This window comes from Lytechinus variegatus, chromosome 8, assembly GCF_018143015.1.
Source record: "Lytechinus variegatus isolate NC3 chromosome 8, Lvar_3.0, whole genome shotgun sequence".
Lineage (NCBI taxonomy): Eukaryota > Metazoa > Echinodermata > Echinoidea > Temnopleuroida > Toxopneustidae > Lytechinus > Lytechinus variegatus.
Genome location: NC_054747.1, coordinates 28,674,593 through 28,694,968, shown reverse-complemented (window position 1 = coordinate 28,694,968; position 20,376 = coordinate 28,674,593). Strand labels below are relative to the sequence as shown.

The following is a 20,376-nucleotide window of genomic DNA, read 5'->3' as shown; positions in this document are numbered from 1 at the left end:
GAAGTAAACTTTACTGTACACATAAAACTAATGCATGCATTTCAATATCTCTCCTTCAAGTGTTGGGGGGGGGGGGAGTTTTATATACTGTATATAACATTTCCCTATTTTTTATTATTATTGATAAATTTCCATGCTTAAATTCCTTTAATATTTCAGTACTAGAGTGTTCAAGTTCTTATTCAATTTATTATTTTTTTCAGAATGTTGCTTGCCCATGTTAACCAACTTTTAAATCTGTATAGATCTACCTAAATGTAGGTGCATGCATCCAGACTTGTATTTTTTTATACATCATCATTTGAAATCGTGGCCAAATGTTTTTAAACAATGAAATTGATTCCATAATCGGTGTTTGTATATTTTTGTGAATAACTGCTTATTTGTAAATGACAAGAAGTTGTACATGTTCATCATGATAAAAAAATGAGCAGAATGTATTCATGAACTATTCATCATAATTTAGCTCATAGCGCATATGTAGGTTCATAGCAATAATGAATATTTGTGATATTTGTTGCTTTATGTGTTAGTAGTGTAGTCTTTGTGTCCTAACCTTAATGTTTTAATCCATGTACGTAGTGTATATTCAATTATGATCAGCTTTATTGATGATGTCCATATTTCAGGTATGACTATAAGTCATGTAAATTTTTTTTGTATTCTGTAAATAATGTTAACGGCTGATGTACTTTTTCACTAAAAGTAGAACCATGTATTACGTGTATGTATTCGTAGTAGACTACTAGGGCTGAAAATGTAATGTTATAATAAACTCAAACCAGATGCCATAGAATCAAATAGCATGTTTTTTTTGTTAATCTCTGAACATTTGAATTCTTCATTTTGAACAAAATGTTCAAAAACCAGGGAGGGGAGTGACATGTCTTGATGCACTTTCTGATTTTGCCCCCCCCCCTTTCCCTTTCATTTGATCTACCATCAGTTCATCCAATGTCCACATGGTCCACTCACCATTTCGTCAAATAACCAGTTGGTCTAATACTAGTAGTCCATATACTAGTTGGACTGAAATTGATATTAGACCAACTGGTTATGAGACGAAATGGTGGTTAGAAGAAGTGATAATTGGACCAATAAATGGTTATTGGACCAAATGTTTGAATAGATGAAATGTTAATGGACGCAGCGGCATTAGAATATAAAATGAAAGACCATTTGGTGAGAGGATGAGTTGACAGTAGACGATTTGGCAATTTACTTTATAAATTAGCCCCCACTTCCCATTCTAAAAAGTCTCCTTGAATTTGACTGTTTGAGAAGCACAGTCTTACATCATGTATGAAACTGTCAATAAGGAAACTTTGATATAAACAGACTTTTTACAAAACATCTGACAAGTTCTTCATGAAATGACTCTACGTTTTTACAAAATTATTTTGTAACTGTCATTTCCGTAAACACGTACACTCGGGGGATTCGTTAGATGATTTAACAAAGTCTGATCTGTAAGAGCTTTTAGCTCAGCCAATTAAGTTGTCAGGTCTGTTTTCAGACAACTAAATGATGAATCTGTACCATGCATACTAACAGCAAAGTTAACAGTGCTATATTGTAGGACAGATTTTAACCACTGTTGTGGCGGAGGGGCTTGCTGAATCGAGGCATGGGCCCCCAAAATGTTTCACATCCCAAGAAAATATGAGAAAGGAAGAGAGTGAAATATGTCAAAAAGTTTCAAGATCTCCCAACACCCGACCATCACAACCATTATGCAAATCATTCAATCGTTTACTTTTTGATCAAAATTAACTATTACTTGAACATCCCTTGTTGATTTATACTTCTCTAGAAGTTTTCCTCTTTTTTATTTGTTATATTTAATACATTACTACCAGTATTTACATGTACATTATCTCATATCTCATAAAAAATTGTGAGGCATCTCAAAATGAATGCAATTTCTTTAACACTTCATCTATTCTGCCTCTCTGTAAAAGTAGGAGTGGGCTATAAATGAGTGATTTTTGGTTTTACTGTGGGAACAGCTTTTTTTGTGTTCCTTTTACCTTATCTCAACATGAAATGACAATATTTTTTTCTCGGGTCCGAGAAAAAAGTGTGCCGGGCCAAAATCCAAAATGGCCGCCAAATTAAACCCCCCAAAATCACAGTTTTGGCCACAACTTGGTAATTTTCTTTGGTTTTGGTGTCTATTCATATGTGTTTGGGGGTAGGCAATTTGTTTTTCATATAATTAGTACTTTTAAACCATTATTTGTAGAGTTAAAAGGTAGTTATACCTAAATTTTCCAATTTTTATAGCCTTTTTTCAGCCAAATGTAGGTTTTATCGTCCTGGGGTTCTGGGATATTAGACGGTACGAGGTCAACAATAGCAAGCAGCTTTATAGAGCTATGTTGTTTTTATTCCTCTACTATGGGTTTTATGGATATTTGTGAAATATATCTTCTTACAATTTTGGATTTTGGCTTGGCACACTTTTTTCTCGGACCCAAGAGAAAAAATATTGTCATTTCATGTTGAGATGCATCACAAGGAATAAAAAAAAACTGTTCCCATATTGAAATTACAAAGAAGTATTTTTGACCCATGTATAGCCCACTGCTAGTAAAAGGGCATATGTTATTTCCAACCCCACCCCCCCCCCCTCCCTTCTGAAAGATTAGTGCGATATCAAAAAGAGCATTTATGCCATATGCAACAGCAGTACGATTTTCTAGCTAAAAATAGCAGAAAAATAACATTGGTGAAGGTGAAGAATTTAGCATATTTTGTTTTTGTTTTCATTCGTGATGTCAAGCGAGTGCGGGGTGCGATCGCCTCCATATTTCGTGCTATAGGCCCCCTATATAAAAATCAAAATGTTATTTTCTCAAACTATTTATCTCCGCTCCTTTTAATTATATAGAAACAAATCATGATCAGCATTAAAAAAAAAACTTATGGATATGATGCCCGAGATATGATGTTGTAGCGGTCGCGCCCCTAGCTTGACCACTAGGTGTGGTATATGAAACCAAGTGAACGTAAAACAGATAAATACCTGTGTTTATCTGTAGAGATTCCTCAGGTGTGTGTTCTTCGTTCAGTTCCAGCTTCAAATACAACGTTCGTCTGGCTCCAGTATCCCAAGTGGTCCAGCGCCCTCTCTTGATAGCCCCGTCGGTAGTGAACCTGTATGGGGGTGGGGGTGACTTACTACAACAGTCCCCCCGTTCCATAAAACTCGGTCCCTCGAGTTTCTTAACCAGACATCAGGTAGAGGGAGGAAAAAATTTTCCGCTCCCAAATACTCCAACCAGGAAACCTTATTTCCCAGCTGGGCACAAGCAAAAACGAGCTCATGTAGGAATTCCAAAACATTTTAAAAAACACCCCGCAGAATGTATCCAAATGTATATTACTAGCAACAGCATGTACGCTTTGTCATATACATGCACCTCCTTTGCTATACTGCACAAGCCCCCTTAAAGTTTGGTAAAAACCACTTGTGCAAAATTGTACTCCCCCATGATTAAGTATGATTTTTGCATAATTAGCCATCAAACAAATCGTTCTTTTATATACAAAAACTGTCCAAAACGCTTGGCACAACTGTGCAAAAAACTTGCTCAACACCTTAAACTTTTTCAAAAAACAGTAACCTGAAAACATTAAAACCCGTAATAACTTTTAACTTAATATTCACACCTCCCTGAGGTTCTTTCAAAAAATCCGTACAAAACGTATAAAAACAGCTGCATATATACACGTATATATATATATAAAAATACAAAACCCGTACCAATACCCATATCCCAGGAGGGTCCCCCCTCCCCAGAAAGCTCCGCTTTCCCATAGCAGTGAGCTGCCGCTGTCCCTCCCTTGGTGACGCACCCTCATACCAGGGCTGTGCAAAACGTAGCATTCCCGTTCGGATGGGAAACTGGCCCACCAGTGCCCATCCTAGGTCCCCCAGGTGCAGGAAGAGGGCGTCAGTGCTGCCATGATATGGAAAGGGCCATTTAAAACACTCCCCTCCAAAGTGGACCATGAAGCATTCCCTACATGGCCTAAATAGACAAAAACAACAACAGAAAACATAGACAAAAGGACACAAAAGGTACAAAGAAGAGGCGACTCAGCTGATCTCCCCATAGGTGAAGCTACTGAAGAGACTACCCTTGCCGGCACTAAAGTTACCAGCGAGAAACCTTCCCTCTTGACCATGCTCGTGTAATCCCTTTACGTATATTAGAGGGAATTATAAATCTTTCCCTCACTTGCACCCAGAAATACTCGACACGTAGTCTGATTGACCCAAAGGTAGGACCCTTCTCCCATTCCACCCATACCCGGTCGATGGGCAGCGGCCCATCGGTAACGCCCACTGGCCTCACCCTGACCGCCTTGTACAGGACTGGCTCCACCTATGCGCTGAACCCTTCTGGACTAGCACAAATACTGGGCAATCTTCCAGGCCTGGCCCAGTGGGAATTCCCACCTTTGCGGCCTGCCCCGCAAGAGGCATGACATCGTCCACCATCTCGCCAAATGCGGCCCAGCTTTGGAAAGCCTTATATTCTTCGCAGAGGACCTCTGTTTCGCTCCCCAATAGTACGGCTGCTTGCCCGTGATCCGGTACAAGGGAACCGCAATCCCAGCGACGCTTTTCTTGGGCTTTAATTTGAGCCCAAACTTAGCAAACCTACCTAGAACTTCTTCCAGGTTGTCCAAGTGATCATCAAAAATCCTTCCTAGGACAATTACGTCATCCAGGAACGCCAGGACAATCTGCCAAGTGATCCCCCGTAGGATCAAGATTTCCAAGTGAGGAGGCAACTCGCCTCCCTCATCTAAGCTTAGCTGAAGGACCCCTTTATCCACAGTGGGAGGTCCCATCTCCCCCTCCTTTATTTCTTCTGCTTCCCCCAGCACCTCAGAACAAGTCATCCTAAGGTGCCTATCAGTGGAGTTTATAACATAACACTCCAATGTATCCCCAGCCCTGTGAACCGAGCTAGGGACCAGGACCTGTAAACCTCCCTGTGGATTGAACATGAAACCCCCTAACCGTTGATCTAAGACCCCGGTGATCCGCTTGACTGCATTGGGAGGGACAATTACTCGTTTAAGCACATGAACCCGGGCGATTTGCCGCCCAGGATCATCACTGTACCACAGTGGGATTCTCTGGCCTCCCAGCTGCATGTGAGGATCTTGAAGGTGAATTGCAGCCTTGCGTTTGCTGAGGAAATCTAGCCCCAGGAGCATATGATCAGCTATAGGGGCTACATAAACTTCCTCTGAGAACACCTGGTTCCCAAGCTCTATGGAAAGGGGACCGACAATTGTCCCCCGCATCTTCATATCCCGTCCCGCTGCATGCAGGATCACTTCTCTCAGTTTAGGGGGCTGGGGGTCCAGTGACTGCAGGAGCCTATCCGAGATGATGGATACCTCGGCTGCGGTATCGACAACTGCGCTTACTGGCTGCCCCCCTATAACAACTGAGACCTTGAGAGTAGAACGTGACTCCAACCTGCACACCACTACCTCCTCAACCTCGCTTGCACACCCAAGTCCAGGGAGAGCATCTGGAACTGATTCCAGACTGGCTTCGCCCAGGTCTGATATCTGGGTGTTCGAGGGACCAACTGGATCCCCCGCTGCAGCCGCAGTTATTCCCTCTACACAAGTAGCTATTCCTGTTGCGTTGTTCCCGGGGACTATCAGGCGCTCCGGCATGCCCTCTGCTATTCCTTCAGATGAGCCTACAGATGGCTCCTCTGAGCTGCTGGCTAGCTTGGAACCCTCTATTTGGCCTCTGACGCTGGGGGCCGGGGGCTGGCCACCTCCTCCGACCCGCTGGAGTTTCCCTCCTGGTCCTCTACAAAAGAAACTTGCACCTTGGCCCTATTCTCTTGGACCAAGGGACACTTATTTTTGTAGTGACCAGTTTGGCCGCACTCATAGCAACGGTCACCACCAGGTGACCTTCCACCTTCGTACGCTAGCTTTGGCTTAGTCTGAACAGCCTCCAGGACCTTCTTGAGGTCCTGTTCCAACCCATCCAGACGCTGCAGGTCTTGTTCAATGTGGCCTAAGCGTTCTTCTGTCTTGCGCTCCAAGTTTGCTATCCTTCGCTCGAGGGCCGCGTTATTCGCTTCCCATTCAGGCCTACTAGAGATGTGGGGCAGTTCCACTTCACGGACCTCCCTTCCATTAACCTGAGACACTGCTTTAGGGCGCCCGTACATAGCACGGTACACGTGCTGATGCCACTCAATGAGTTTAAGCGCCTCATCCACAGTAGATGGATTTCGCGTGAGTGCATGGCACCCCGCCTCTCGGTTGAGGGCGCCCTGGCACAGGCGAAGGACCACCTGTCTATGTGGGTAGGGGCCATCGACCCCTGGAAAAGCGCGCATTGCTAACTGGAGTACCCGGTCCGCCCATTCAGACAGGGATTCGGTGGGTGCCTGCTTGGCCGCCACAAATTCTAACTGCGCGGATTCAGATAGTCCTTCCTCCCCGAACCGGTGCTGTAGCCTGGATATCAAGTCTGCATAAAGCAAATTTGGCTCTTGGTCTAAGACCATCAGCAGATAATCCTCCGCCTTCCCTTTCAGACCCCAATATAACTGGCTTACACGCTCAGTGGCCGTCCAGTTGTGGTGATCAGCAAAGGCGGTGAATTTCCTGAAGAAAGCCCTCCAGTTACCCTTGCCATCGAAAGTGAGGGACTTTGGCAGCGTGTAATATGGTAACCCACTACCAGTCCCCCTCCCTGAGGAAGCATTTGAGTTCGCAGGTGACACCGCCGGACTACTAGGCGGCGAGGACGAACTATACTGGGCTGGGCGTGTAATACCCGCCCGCACCTTTCTTGCACTGTAGTCTGGGGTAGGGGGTGGGGCTGAGGAGCCCCTTCCATCTCCTACCCTGGTCCTTATACCTGCCCCTTGCCTCCCCCCTTGGGAGGGGTGCTTAGCGGGGAGGTCATCACCTCCTGACCATTCGCTAGAATCACCACTTACCTGCATGCATCTACTTGCGTAGGGCTCATTAGCCCCTTCGCCTACGAGGTGCCTGGGTCTGCCCCTCGGATCTACACCACCCCCCATGCCTGCCCCTCGGTTGCTTGGGGGCTCGGGCCCCCGCTCACCCCGTAGTGGGTGCGAGGGGCTGGTGCCCCAGGACCCACTAGTCTGGCTTGCCGCAGGTGGGTAATGATCATATGGATACGCATCCCCTGGCCCCGCCCCATTCGGGTCAGGTTCCCTGCAAGGGGTGCTCATAGTGGGACGCCCCCTGGGGGTAGTGAAAATACTAGTTTCTCCCCCCTGGGTGCCCCCCGAGAAATCTACTCTTGCCGCTAGCTCTCGGTTATTGCACAGTACTGGACTGCACCCGAAAAGCTCAGGGGTTATCTCCCCATGATCCATTCTAATCCCTTGAATTATCCCAGCTAGAGCTGAGCTTAGCCCTAGCGACCTAAACTCCTCAAAGGAGCATACATTGATGGGGATTTTATCTTCCCCGTCCATGTTGTCTTTACCCCGATTGGTGTTACCCTATCCAGGTCCAGTTAGGCTCAATACTAAACCCAACAAAAACCCTGTTGAAATTATCCCAAAGTTATTCAAAAAACTAGGTCTGAATCCAACCCAATTTACCTTCTTAAATTCTTTCTTGTATTCCCGGTTGGCAATTAATTTACAAAAAAGTCTAAAAGTATACCCTAATTAATTTGTATGGTTAGGCCCAGTAATAAGCCCGACCTAAAACCTACTAAAATTATCTAAACAAATTCGGTCCAAATGTAAACCCAATTTATTTAATAAAAGCCAGTTAATTTCAGCCACCAAAAATTATAAAAACAGTAAAAGTCCAAAAAATATACCTTTAACAGTTACTGGTTAGGCACAGTAATGGCCCCACCAAAAACCTGCTAAAGTTATCCAAAAAATCTATCCCACAAAATTAGGTCCAAAGGCAAGCCCAATTTATTGTATAAAATTCTTTTATTTTTTAGCAACTAAAATTATAAAAACCGGTAAAAGTCCAGGAATATACCTTTAACAGATACTGGTTAGGCACAGTAATGGCCCCACCGAAAACCTGCTAAAGTTATCCAAAAAGCTATCTCCAAAAATTAGGTCCAAATGTGAGCCCAATTTATCGTATAGAATTCTTGCTTTTATTATTAATTAAATTTAGTCCGGTGGTTACTAATAGTTTACACTAGCACTGCCAACAAAATGATTTTAGCTCTAAAAATATTTATATTAACCTTTAAGCCCAACTTGTCTGTTATTAATTTACCTCTTTATTTTATTAATCCTCGAAGCTGGTTCTATCACACTGCAGTTCAAGTTCAGCACACAAAATATTTTATTCACGCCGAATCACCCCACACTCTCACCAAAATTTTTTTTTTTTTCTGAACTCCCCACTACAGTGAGTGGGTGGGTTCTCACACTACGCCACCTACGCCGCAAACACCCTACACAGTATATCCACACACACGTCCTAGCCCACCCGAAAATGAACGAACGGGACTACCCGTGTTCTAGATCTAATCTAGATATATCGAACAATGAACCCAGCTTCGAGGAGCAAAACAACACGCTAACACAACCACTGCACTAATAATATTATAATCGGAAAATAATATGATCAATTTCCTACCTATTTCTTGCCTCTAGCACCTTCCGCAAGGCCAAAATCGTTCTCAATCTCAAATCAGAAATTTTCACTCGAAAAATGAAATGCTCAACGTTGAGTCGACGATTCTAAAACAAGATGGCGGCGGCACTGGCCGTAAACTCGGAAAATATCCCTACGCGGCTGCCCCGCTCCGTGGATCCCCGTTCCGAGCCGTTTTCCAGCCCAGCCGTATCACCCGTGCCCGTCCGCGTCAAGCACCCCAACAACAAAAAGTGCACTCACAAATCACTCGCAAAACGACACAAAATTCACCGAAACCACCAAAATCACAGTCAAAACACACAATCACACCAACGTAAAGCACTCGTCCACAACTGAAAACATATAAGAAAGCACCAAACTAAAAACAAACTCACAAGACAACAACACGTGTATTCTCCTTGCTTTAATGGAATTTTCCGTCACGGGACCGGAACTACCATCAGTCCCCGCGACGGAAACCTGACCAAAAAAGAGAGGGGATGCTTGCATAAAAATGCCCCAAATCAAGACTCAACGTCTCAACTCAGGACAAACGCAAACATATAACAAGGGACAATATTCATAGAATATACTTATTATGACAAGACTTTAAATTTAGTCCTATCACCCGTGATTAGCCCAAGCAAAAACTGATTAATCTCACTCGAGCGGCGACCATTTCCCCCCAACGCAGCGGGGCATAGGGATCAGCTCAACCGATGCGCAATAGGGGGCCGTTAGCTCGCCGCGAGACAATTATTCCCAAATTAATTTTATTTTTATTTTTCTTCTAAAATGCCCGCAAAAGCAAGCACAGTCAGGCTCGCAGCGCCACTGTAGCGGTCGCGCCCCTAGCTTGACCACTAGGTGTGGTATATGAAACCAAGTGAACGTAAAACAGATAAATACCTGTGTTTATCTGTAGAGATTCCTCAGGTGTGTGTTCTTCGTTCAGTTCCAGCTTCAAATACAACGTTCGTCTGGCTCCAGTATCCCAAGTGGTCCAGCGCCCTCTCTTGATAGCCCCGTCGGTAGTGAACCTGTATGGGGGTGGGGGTGACTTACTACAACAGTATGTTGATCGCTTCATCTCTGAGCTTGCTTGAGCTCTAGTGCTGCTTGATATGGGCGTGGTCGGGGCGTGGTCACATGGATCCTTCAGCTGCGCTGCTACGCTCTGCAGAGCTAGCTAGGATCTAAGATCACGAAGGGAAGGTGGAGGGGCGGCTCAAAAGCTTTAGTTTTGGCCAGGCCACAGCTAGGTCTGTAATTGTCCCTAAGTTCTCCCCAAACTATGGAAGAATCGATCTGAATACATTAATAGTTCCAAGCAGTTTCTATGTTTTTCGCTGTCTGAATAAAAAAACCCCGGGGTCTCTTTTCTCGACTCGCGCGAGCTCCGCTCCCCCGGCGCGCCACGCTCCAGCTCGCGCTCCCTCTCGATCTCTCGATCGGGATCGAGCGCTAGTATCACACAGTACTAAAACACGACGAAAGATGGCGGAGATGAGGGATCGAGGCTGGACTTTGGGCTCATATTTGCTGACTTTCCTCGTCATCAGTTGGTTGCCAGAGATCGGTGATTCCAAGGTAATAATTTTGTGAAGAAATCTATCTGGAAATTGTAAAAATAGCGTTTTGTATGATTATTTCACATATATTTTAAATCTAACGTTAACATGATGAGAATCTTGCTCGTTCAGCGATCAGCTACATGTAACTAATAATACAGCCTCAGGCAGCCGGCAGCGCAGAGCTCAATGGGACCTGTCGTTGGGGATCGTGGACGGTCCACCTAAATTTAGTTTGCCAAGATTGTGATGAGTTAGCCAGGAGGCTTCTAGAGAGTAAAAATCATTTTTACTAGGCCTACAGTTACAGACTCGTGCGTCGGGTAACATTGGCGAAGAACAATACTCATATAAGAAGCAAGATGGCCGATGGCGGCGTAAACATCGGGCAAGTCTCTTCCGTCTTTTCACAATATTTTTCTCATTTTTTGATGAATTCTTGTTCAAAAATAACAACGAGAGTGTAGAAATGTCGGACATGAAGTTTTATCCCATGTTCATGATTTAGGGCTAGATCTTTTAGAAGGAAAGTAGAAATCTCGGGGGTGAAAGTTTCAGCCCCCGGAATTCAGGTTTTGGCTTCCGTCGTGTGGGTCAATGACCGGGAAGACCTGGCTTCGTATGAGAGTAAGCTTACGTTAGTAAATGATGGCTAGGATGAGTGACGGTGCCTGATCTGTGACGGTGGAAAGCTAAATAGGAGAGGGGGTTGGGGAGAGTCTGCACACTTGAAATTGAGATGAAGATTAAACGCAAGTTTCTTTAAAATTCTCCAAAAAGTTTTGGCAAAGGTTTTTATTTTTTAATGTGAGGTTGTGTTCCTACCAGGACTAGCCTGGAGGCGTCTGGAGAGTGAAAGTCATATACTGTATGTATGGTCACTCCCCACTGACGCCGGGACCCCTACCTATATTCCCCCACGTACGGGTACAAAACCAGAAACTTTCGCCCCCGAGAATTCTACTTTCCCTCTAAAAGATCTAGCCCTTAAACTTGTACATGGGGTCCAACTTCATTTCCAACATTTCTGCGATATTGATTTCATTTTTAAAGAAGAATTCATTAAAAAAAACAGATTTGTTTTGAAAAGATGGGAAGAGCTTACGGCCGTGTTTACGTCGCCATCTTGATTTCTTTGTCTTCCGCTTGGCGACAGCACGCAAATCGCGCGATTTGGGTTGGGGTCAACAACTTTTTAGCCCAAAATCTGATTTTGGGTGGCACCCCGCCAACGTTCTACCGACTTTTCAGAAAACGGTGTCAAAATGCTTAGGAGCACAAGCTGCATCTTTTGAGCTGGGCCTCTGTGATCTGAAACATCAGCATTCTATTGCCCACCACTACATGACAAATGATGATTTTCATTAGGAGTGGGCTATAAATGGGTGATTTTTGGTTTTACTGTGGGAACAGTTTTTTTGTGTTCCTTTTACCTTATCTCAACATGAAATGACAATATTTTTTGTCTCGGGTCCGAGAAAAAAGTGTGCCGGGCCAAAATCCAAAATGGCCGCCAAAACCCCCCAAAATCACAGTTTTGGCCATAACTTTATTTGGTGGTCTTTTTCTCTGGTTTTGGTGTCTATTCATATGTTTTGGGGGGCAGGCAATTTGTTTTTCCTATAATTAGCACTTTTAAACCATTATTTGTAGAGTTAAAAGGTAATTATACCTAAATTTTCCAATTTTTATAGCCTTTTTTCAGCCAAATGTAGGTTTTATCGTCCTCGAGTTCTTGGATATTAGATGGTACAAGGTCAACAATAGCAAGCAGGTCAATTCCAGCCAAATGTTGCATTTTTCCATTTTCAAAAATTTCTTTTCTGAGCAATTTTGTTTATACTGTTTATAAGTATACAGTTTAAGGTTTACAAAAACACACTTATATTTACTATACCCTCATTCATTCATAAAATACACAATGTACACTCTGTTGCATTGTGGTACTAAGATTTCATAGAAAGTGTACAACTTTCACCCATCCCTGGCTCCTGGCAAGCAAAGGGTGCTGATGAAAAATTCCACTGTCCATGTGACCTCCAAGCAATAATTTAGCATTAGCTGTATTGTTTTACACGCTGCAGTGAAACTGTGAGGCACAAAATACATTTCAAGGTGTGTATGTTTGATGTCCCATAAGTCACAGTTTTGAGCATTAAGTTTCCCTCATATGCTGCCATAGACTCCTGGAGACAAGTATTGGACTTTTTTATCTACCATAGTACATGCTTGCTTCAACAAATCAACCTGCATCTGTATTGGACTTGAAATAGCTATACTGGGGGGACATACATTTAAGTCCCATAAGTCACGTGTCCCATAAGTCACATATACAGTTCGTAAACCATGCCACCTTAAAGCTGTCCATGACAGCAAAGAGAGAGACAAGAATGCTTAAAAGCTGGAGAACAGTATGCTGACTGTCAGAAAAAACAGTCTGAATATTAGGCCTGGGACTTTCGGGTTTTTTTCTCTTCGGGTACCCGTGGTAATTTTCGGGCGGGTACCCGGGTACCCGAAAATCATGTCGCTCGAAATATGACTGGTGGACATTGGTGACGTCATCGAGCCAATGCGATGCAGGCCAATTTATAAATGAAAATATAGTAAGCATGCGCATTGCAAGCCCAGCCCCACGCAGTATTCCGTCAAAACAAGTCTGCAATACTCTGTTACCTCGTACCAAAATCGACCTAGAATTCCACTTTTCTATATTTTATATGAATTATAAAAGGTATTCTCAGAGGATCTGTTTTCTCACCGATACCGCACAGGTAAGCAAATATTTATTACTTCTTAATTTTCCGTCAAAATCGTACGAAGTAGCGTCGATATTACATCGTGTTCGTGAGTTTGTAGAATCTATCGCTACGTGAACAAAGTCAATTGATTTCCGGGTTTCGGAGCGTCAAATGCGCCAGCCAATCACGATCGTGTTACCATTTTTGGTTTATGATGAACTGAAAATGGTATCAAGAACGTGATTGGCTGGCGCCTCATACGCTCCGAAACCCGGAAATCAATTGACTTTGTTAACGTAGCGATGGATTCTACAAACTCACAAACACGATGCAACATCGACGCTACTTCGTAAGATTTTGACGGAAAAACAAGAAGTAATAAAATTTGCTTACCTGACTGGTATCGGTGAGAAAACAGATCCTCTAAGAATACCTTTCATAATTCATATGAAATAAAGGAAAGTGGAATTCTAGCTCGATTTTGGTACGAGGTGACAGAGTATTGCAGACTTGTTTTGACGGAATACTGCGTGGGGCTGGGCTTGCAATGCGCATGCTTACTATATTTTCATTCATAAATTGGCTTGCGTCGCAGTGGCTGGATGACGTCACTGCGCTGCAAAAGAAACATGGCGACGATTGAACGATCTCAGTCACATCATCATCACTTGAAAAACTAGTATATTTATGGATATTATGAGGGTAATTGGTGAGATTCAAAATGAGACTTGTGTACTTTTGTGATGAGTTTACAATCATGTCTTACACTACGCAATACAAATCAAATGTACGTTATAATGGTGAGCAATTTTCGGGTATCGGGTATTGATTTTTCTACCCGGGTACCCGAGGCTTCCGGGCGGGACCCGGGTACCCGGGTTTTAGTCCCAGCCCTACTGAATATCATAGGCAGTGCATTGAACAACAAAAAAAAAGTTTGCATTGTGTGCCCAGTCCAGAAAGGAGAAAACTGAATATGATTGCTAAAATGCAAAGCTGAGTGCAGGTAAATTGGGTTTGTTTCACCCTAGCTTTTATTCATTTTTTAGGTCCAGATCATTCTCTTGGTTTTCTTGTCCCCTTGGAGTATGCATCCACTGTTTTACATATGATGTGAACTTGGTATATACATGTAGTTCCATGGAAACTATTAAAACCTATGTCAATGTCCCATCAGTCACAAATTTTGTAGTTGAGCGACCCTCTGGATCCTGTCAAAATAAGAGCACCAGTCCTCAGATGCATTTAAGGCTACCATGAGCAGAGCTATTAAAGCCCCTGTACACCAATATAATTGTTCAGAAGCTTGCAATCAAGTTTTCTCAGAATTATTCCTGCTGCCTGCCAATAGAAAGGAACTTGCGCATTTAATAAAGAGGACCAAAGTGTGATGTCACAATGTCATGAACATCGAATCGCCGGTTCTAAACCTAATCGCAGCTGCATGATCGTCTTACACATTTGTATTTGCAAAAATGGTGATGTGTTGTCCCTGGTTGTTACCATCATTCTGATAGTTGTAAAAGGGCACTGGTTCATAAAGCTTTTCGTAACTTAAGAGCGACTTTAAGAACGACCGATGATCCTTGTGGTAAATGTCATCATAAATTGGTAATCTTTTAGCATATAAGAAAGGATCACTAGTCACTCTTAAAGTTGCTCCTAACTTACAACAGCTTTATGAAACGGCCCCAGGTTATTTTGTTTAGAACCAGGTCGCCGTTACACCATGACAACTGACATCATCACTTTGGTACTCTATAAATGATGATGTCCTTACAGGCATTCAGAATTTCTATGAAAGAGATGACATATCAACCCAAGCAGCTGGCAAAAAAAGTTGTGATAGGGTGCACCCCCATGATATATTTTTTAACCAACATTTTTTGTATTGCCTGAAGTGTATAGACTATAGTTAATGAATCTTGATGTTCCCTTTGTCAAATCGTGTCCCATGGGGTTCCAAATTGGCAATTTTTGGCGGCCATCTTGAATTTTTCATGAAAATCAATTATTTTCATATTTTTTTTGCACAGACAATGCTAAATCTCCCGTGTGAATGAATACACTTTTTACTATACAAGTATACGTGTACATGCAGTTTAGATAGTAGAAATCGATTGCAACCGTTTTCTAGACAGTCCAGTTAGGCAGTTAATAAAAAAATTTAAAAGAATTTATGGCAAAATTTTAATATTTTTTGTCAAAAAATTTGCCTGTGCACTGATATATCTGTTTTATCATAAACATCAACAACTAATGAAAAATATGAGCATTTGACACAAAAGAGAATATATGATATTGATATACTTCATGGCAGCATCAATGTCTTAATTTTCTTACATGTATACACTGTAAAGGTCATTTTCTTACCATACTGTACGAGACAGATAGAGAAAAGCAACATTTATTTGTACCATCTGTAACAAATATGTCCTATCATTATGTCCCATCAGTCACAATGGAAAGTGTGTACATTCTTTCTAATTGTTCATTTTTCATCTGTTGGCTAAATATTTATGATTGTAATTGTTTATTGATTATTTTTTACTTATTTGATTACAGTTCTTAAAACTTGATGACAAGTTAGGAAGCTTTTTTTGGTTAATGTTCCCTTTATATAAATGAAGTGCATGAAAAGATGTTTCTGCCCTTTGTTGAATTTATTTCTGACACAATGGCATGAATTATTAAAGGTGTCATCTTATTAGGGAATATTTATTCATGCTGAAATGAAGTTTGACTTAAAAAGTCATTGAGAGGAAATGTAAATTCCATGAAATGAGATAGGGTCCCATCAGTCACATTCACTTGTCCCGTAAGTCACACACGATTGCACACAATTACTGAAACAAATGAAATTAATCTAGTCCAATTCAAGTACTGTTAGTGAGCAGCCCTATCACTGGTTAATCTCCAAGCCCAAATCTAAAAACATTGTCATAAAACTGAGATAGATATGGCACTTTGAACAAAAGAGCTCAATTTTTGTGGTCCATCGATGTCCCATAAGTCACAATGACATTTCTGAAGATCTAGCACCCTATGCAACCAAGCTGAAAGCATACATTTTTGTATATAGTAAGTTTCAGTATTCTTCTTACAGTTTAATAAAGTAAATCCATGTTTGTGCAGCTACTATTTCAGATATGCACCTCAGTTATGTGGAAAAAAGTATCAAATGTCCCATAAGTCACGATGGAATTGACCAGCAGCTTCATTCTTTTATTCCTCTACTATGGGTTTTACGGATATTTGTGAAATATATCTTATTAAATAAAAAAATGTTAATTATCGATAGGGGCAATACAGTATACAATGTACTGTTACTGTACATACTACACTGCATATTTCCATGCATTGACCAGCATGACATATGACAAGGCCTGTATATAAACTATAGTGTCATAGAAATAAGCTCCTAAGGTTTAAAATTAGATTGTGAATTGTGAATTTGATTGCTTGTCAGCTGATGTACATGATGAAACCAACAACGTAAATTGCACATAAAATATCACATATCATATACGTACATCACATATCTACATGTAGCCATATCTTCTTCATTTGGAGGCTTTTTTTACCTGGTTGTGGTGTCTAACTGGCCTATGTTTATGGGGTCAGGTAACTATATAATCATGGTAACATTGATCAACAGCCAATCAGAACCAAGGATACCATGTAAGTTACCATTAAGTTAACATAATGGTAAATTTTTATGCAACGGGGCCCAGAATATCTACAGTGTAAATGCCATGATATGGGGTTAATTACCTTTCTCCGCCCCCCCTGAATTAGCATATTTGACAAAACATGTCCTCAGTTTCTGAGACAAAACATATCTTCAATTTCTGAGGCATCTAATTCTAAACCTAGGAGCTCATTTCTACATGTATAACACTATAGTTTATACATACCTTGTCATGGTGGCCAATGCATTTATGCAGTGCAGTATGTACAGTACATTGTATACTGTATAGCCCCTATAGATAATTAACATTTTTCTTTAAGATATATTTCACAAATATCCGTAAAACCCATAGTAGAGGAATAAAAGCGATATAGCTCTATGAAGCTGCTTGCTATTGTTGACCTCGTACCATCTAACATCCAAGAACCCCAGGACGATAAAATCTACTTTTTGGCTGAAAAAAGGCTATAAAAATTGAAAAATTTAGGTATAATTACCTTTTAACTCTACAAATAATGGTTTAAAAGTACAAATTATAGGAAAAACAAATTGCCTGCCCCCAAATATACATGAAAAGACACCAAAACCAAAGAAAAAGACCACCAAATAAAGAAGTTGTGGCCAAAACTCTGATTTTGGGTGGTTTTTAGCGGCCATTTTGGATTTTGGCCCGGCACACTTTTTTCTCGGACCCAAGACAAAAAATATTGTCATTTCATGTTGAGATACATTACAAGGAATAAAAAAAAACTGTTCTCATATTGAAATTACAAAAAAAGTATTTTTGACCCATGTATAGCCCACTTCTACATGACAAATGATGATTTTCATACATAATATGTCATATGCCATGTTATATGTACATAAACATTATTGCTCATATCAGAAGCTTCTTGACATCATTAGGTACCTCTGGGATGAATTTCAAGAAATTTGAAGGATACACTTTTTTAAATTCACAATTGAAGTTTATATTTTGGATGACCTTTTTTGTAGTTGGAGGTAGGGAAATGTTGCTCAGACAAATTTATAGAGCATGAAAATACTTTTAAATTAAATGACACCAAAACCAGCTCTCTAGGTGTTATACTTTTAGAGCTATGGCCATTTGAATTCGCGACGTCGCGCTAAGTAGTCAAAAGTTCATTAGCCTGTATCTCACCAATTAAGAGTCTGTTAGGGAAAATAGGAGTCCCAATTGGTTCCCAAAGTTTTACAAAAATCTGAGAGATGATGGCAGATTCTTTGATGAATTGACATTTAATGTCCCATTGATTTGGTCAATGTTATCAGCTACTCATTGTCCACTTAACTTGAGGTATATGGGATGTCTAACTTGTTTGTACTAAGTACCTTCAGCTTCCACAAAGTTGCTAGGATAATGCCCCCCCCCCCCCCCCCACTTTCACGTCATTGTATTCAAATTTCAATCAATTTTGATTGGTTTATAAAGATCAAAGTTATAACAATAAATAAAAGTCATTGGTAATACAAATCATATAAAAATGGACCTATTATGACCATACTCCCATCAGGGAAGTGTTACACTTCCCTGCTCCCATGATGTAATAAGCTAAATGTAAGGATTTGTCATGGCCAAAATTAAAGATTAGATTGAATCCACGCAATAACAGAATTAATCATTTGATGATCTAAAAAATATTGTTTCTGTGTTGAAAAGTGGAGGGAGGAGATATTGTACATGCCATTCCTCCTCTCTATAAAGTGAGGGGGGATATATCCCCCATTCCCCCTTGGTGATTTACACCTGTGGCGCAATGAGTACAATTTATTATTTATTGAGCCCCTTTGTAGTATAAAGGCATGTATCCTTCCCTCGGAGAGGACCTTAAGTCTTTGGTCCTTTAATTGCTTGCTTTTTTTCTTAGCAATCAAGTAAAAAGTCATCACCATGCCCTATGCCATACCATTTACATGTAATTGAAACAGCTGCATGTACATGAACATATTAATACAAATCAGTGAATTTTGCTCATTTTACGCAGCTTCGTATAGTAGTGTTGTACCCTCCATTATAGTTTGTCATCAATCTCTCTCTCTTAATTCTCTCTATTTGATGAAGTTGGGTTTCATTTGCATAGCAAACAAGTGGCTTCCACATGGATGATTAGAATGCAATCATGCTTGTTTACCAGTCAATATAAAAATCACGATCACAGCTGGTGTGAAGTGCCCCATCTGTGCTTCCAGTACAGGTGTAGTCTTGGTGAACAGACCCTACTTTCCTTACTGCTGTAAATGTTATTCTACATTGTTAGTAAAAATGTACATTCTACATGTAGTCTTCTTGGCCCTTAACACAAAGATTAGGAACTTGACAGAACACACTGAAGTTTCTGATTGGTTCCTACATGTGGTTGGCATGAAACATTGATCTTGATTGGTCAGTTGATATAGCGATTGATCGCTAATCTTTGTGTGAGGGAGCCCTGCTTTCAGTCTGATATGGCATTGCAAGAAATGTGTAAATTATGTTCAATTCCAAATCAAGCACACATTAAAGTCCCAAAATCAAAAATACATAAATTTAATAACAGGCATATTACATGTAATTGCAGTTAATTTTCATTCAATTTGAAAATCAACCTTTATTTATTTATTTTTTTGGGGGGGGGGCAAAATCCTGTAATTATGCCTGATTTTATGAATCAAATTGATGCTCCCTGACTTTTAACTTTTGCACCTAAAATTTGACTTTCGATTGATTTCAAACCTCTTTATGTTTTCCTTTTTTAATTAAAACCAACTTTATATCATATTAAACTTTCCCTTTAACTTACATTCAGCCTGCACACTATTAAAACATGATTATTTATTCTGTGATTAGCACTTGTCTCTAAAAGTGTTCATTGACAAGTGTTTTCTGAGCTTTGTAAATATTGCACACATACATGCATAGTTGCATCATGGAGGTAATAAATACCTCCATGGTGCATGCATTTATATTCAAGTGTAGTATTTACAGCCCACAATTATTCCTGTAACTTTTAGTGCTGCAAGTTTTTATGTCTGTTTTTTGTATTTTTTTTACATTTTGCTTTGACCCAATTCTTTTAAGAATTTAGCACTCTGAGCTGTTGCAGTTTATGTACTGTACATCACATATCCAGAGAACTATGAGACCGGGCAATTTGAGTTTATTAGACAGATTTAGTCCTATAAAGAGGCCAATATTGTTTTCAAATATTTCAAATGATTCTGTTTCATTATTTTTTGGCAGTTACATACAATACTAGCTTATTCTGCCCATCCAACTCATATAAACACATGTAACTTTTGTAGCAAAAAGCATAAGTTAGCCTAAATTGGTAATTAGCTTTTAATAATGTGAAAAAAGTCAAGTGATCTGTATTCACACGAGCCTCTACCCCTCCCTTGAATAGACCATACAAAAAAGGTGTTTTTCCTAAATTTTTTTTTTTTTTTAATTGCAAATCAATTGGATTTTTTTTTCAATTTTACAGTTGATACATGTACATCAATTTGATCAGTATGAAATCTGATTTGCAGGGTGAACTGCCGATTCGTCTATTGCCAACTCGTCCACTCATCGTGTATGGTCTACCTTCATTTAGTCTAATGCCATTCCTTCCATCAACATTTCATCTAACAACCGTTTGGTCCAACAATCACTTTGTCTAATCACCAGTTTGTCTACATGTACATGTATGACCATTTCGTCTCATAACCAGTT

General features: G+C 40.7%; 1 protein-coding gene across 1 annotated transcript in view; it reads left to right on the top strand.

The window, feature by feature from the left end:
- Window positions 1–10,124: 10,124 nt before the first annotated feature.
- The window catches only part of LOC121420294 (protein sel-1 homolog 3-like), a 46,263-nt gene continuing 36,011 nt past the window's right edge, over window positions 10,125–20,376 (top strand). Inside the window, exon 1 of the mRNA XM_041614870.1 lies at window positions 10,125–10,248. Within this exon, the coding sequence (XP_041470804.1) occupies window positions 10,156–10,248 (93 nt within the window). The 5' untranslated portion in view covers window positions 10,125–10,155. The remainder of the gene's footprint in view (window positions 10,249–20,376) is intronic.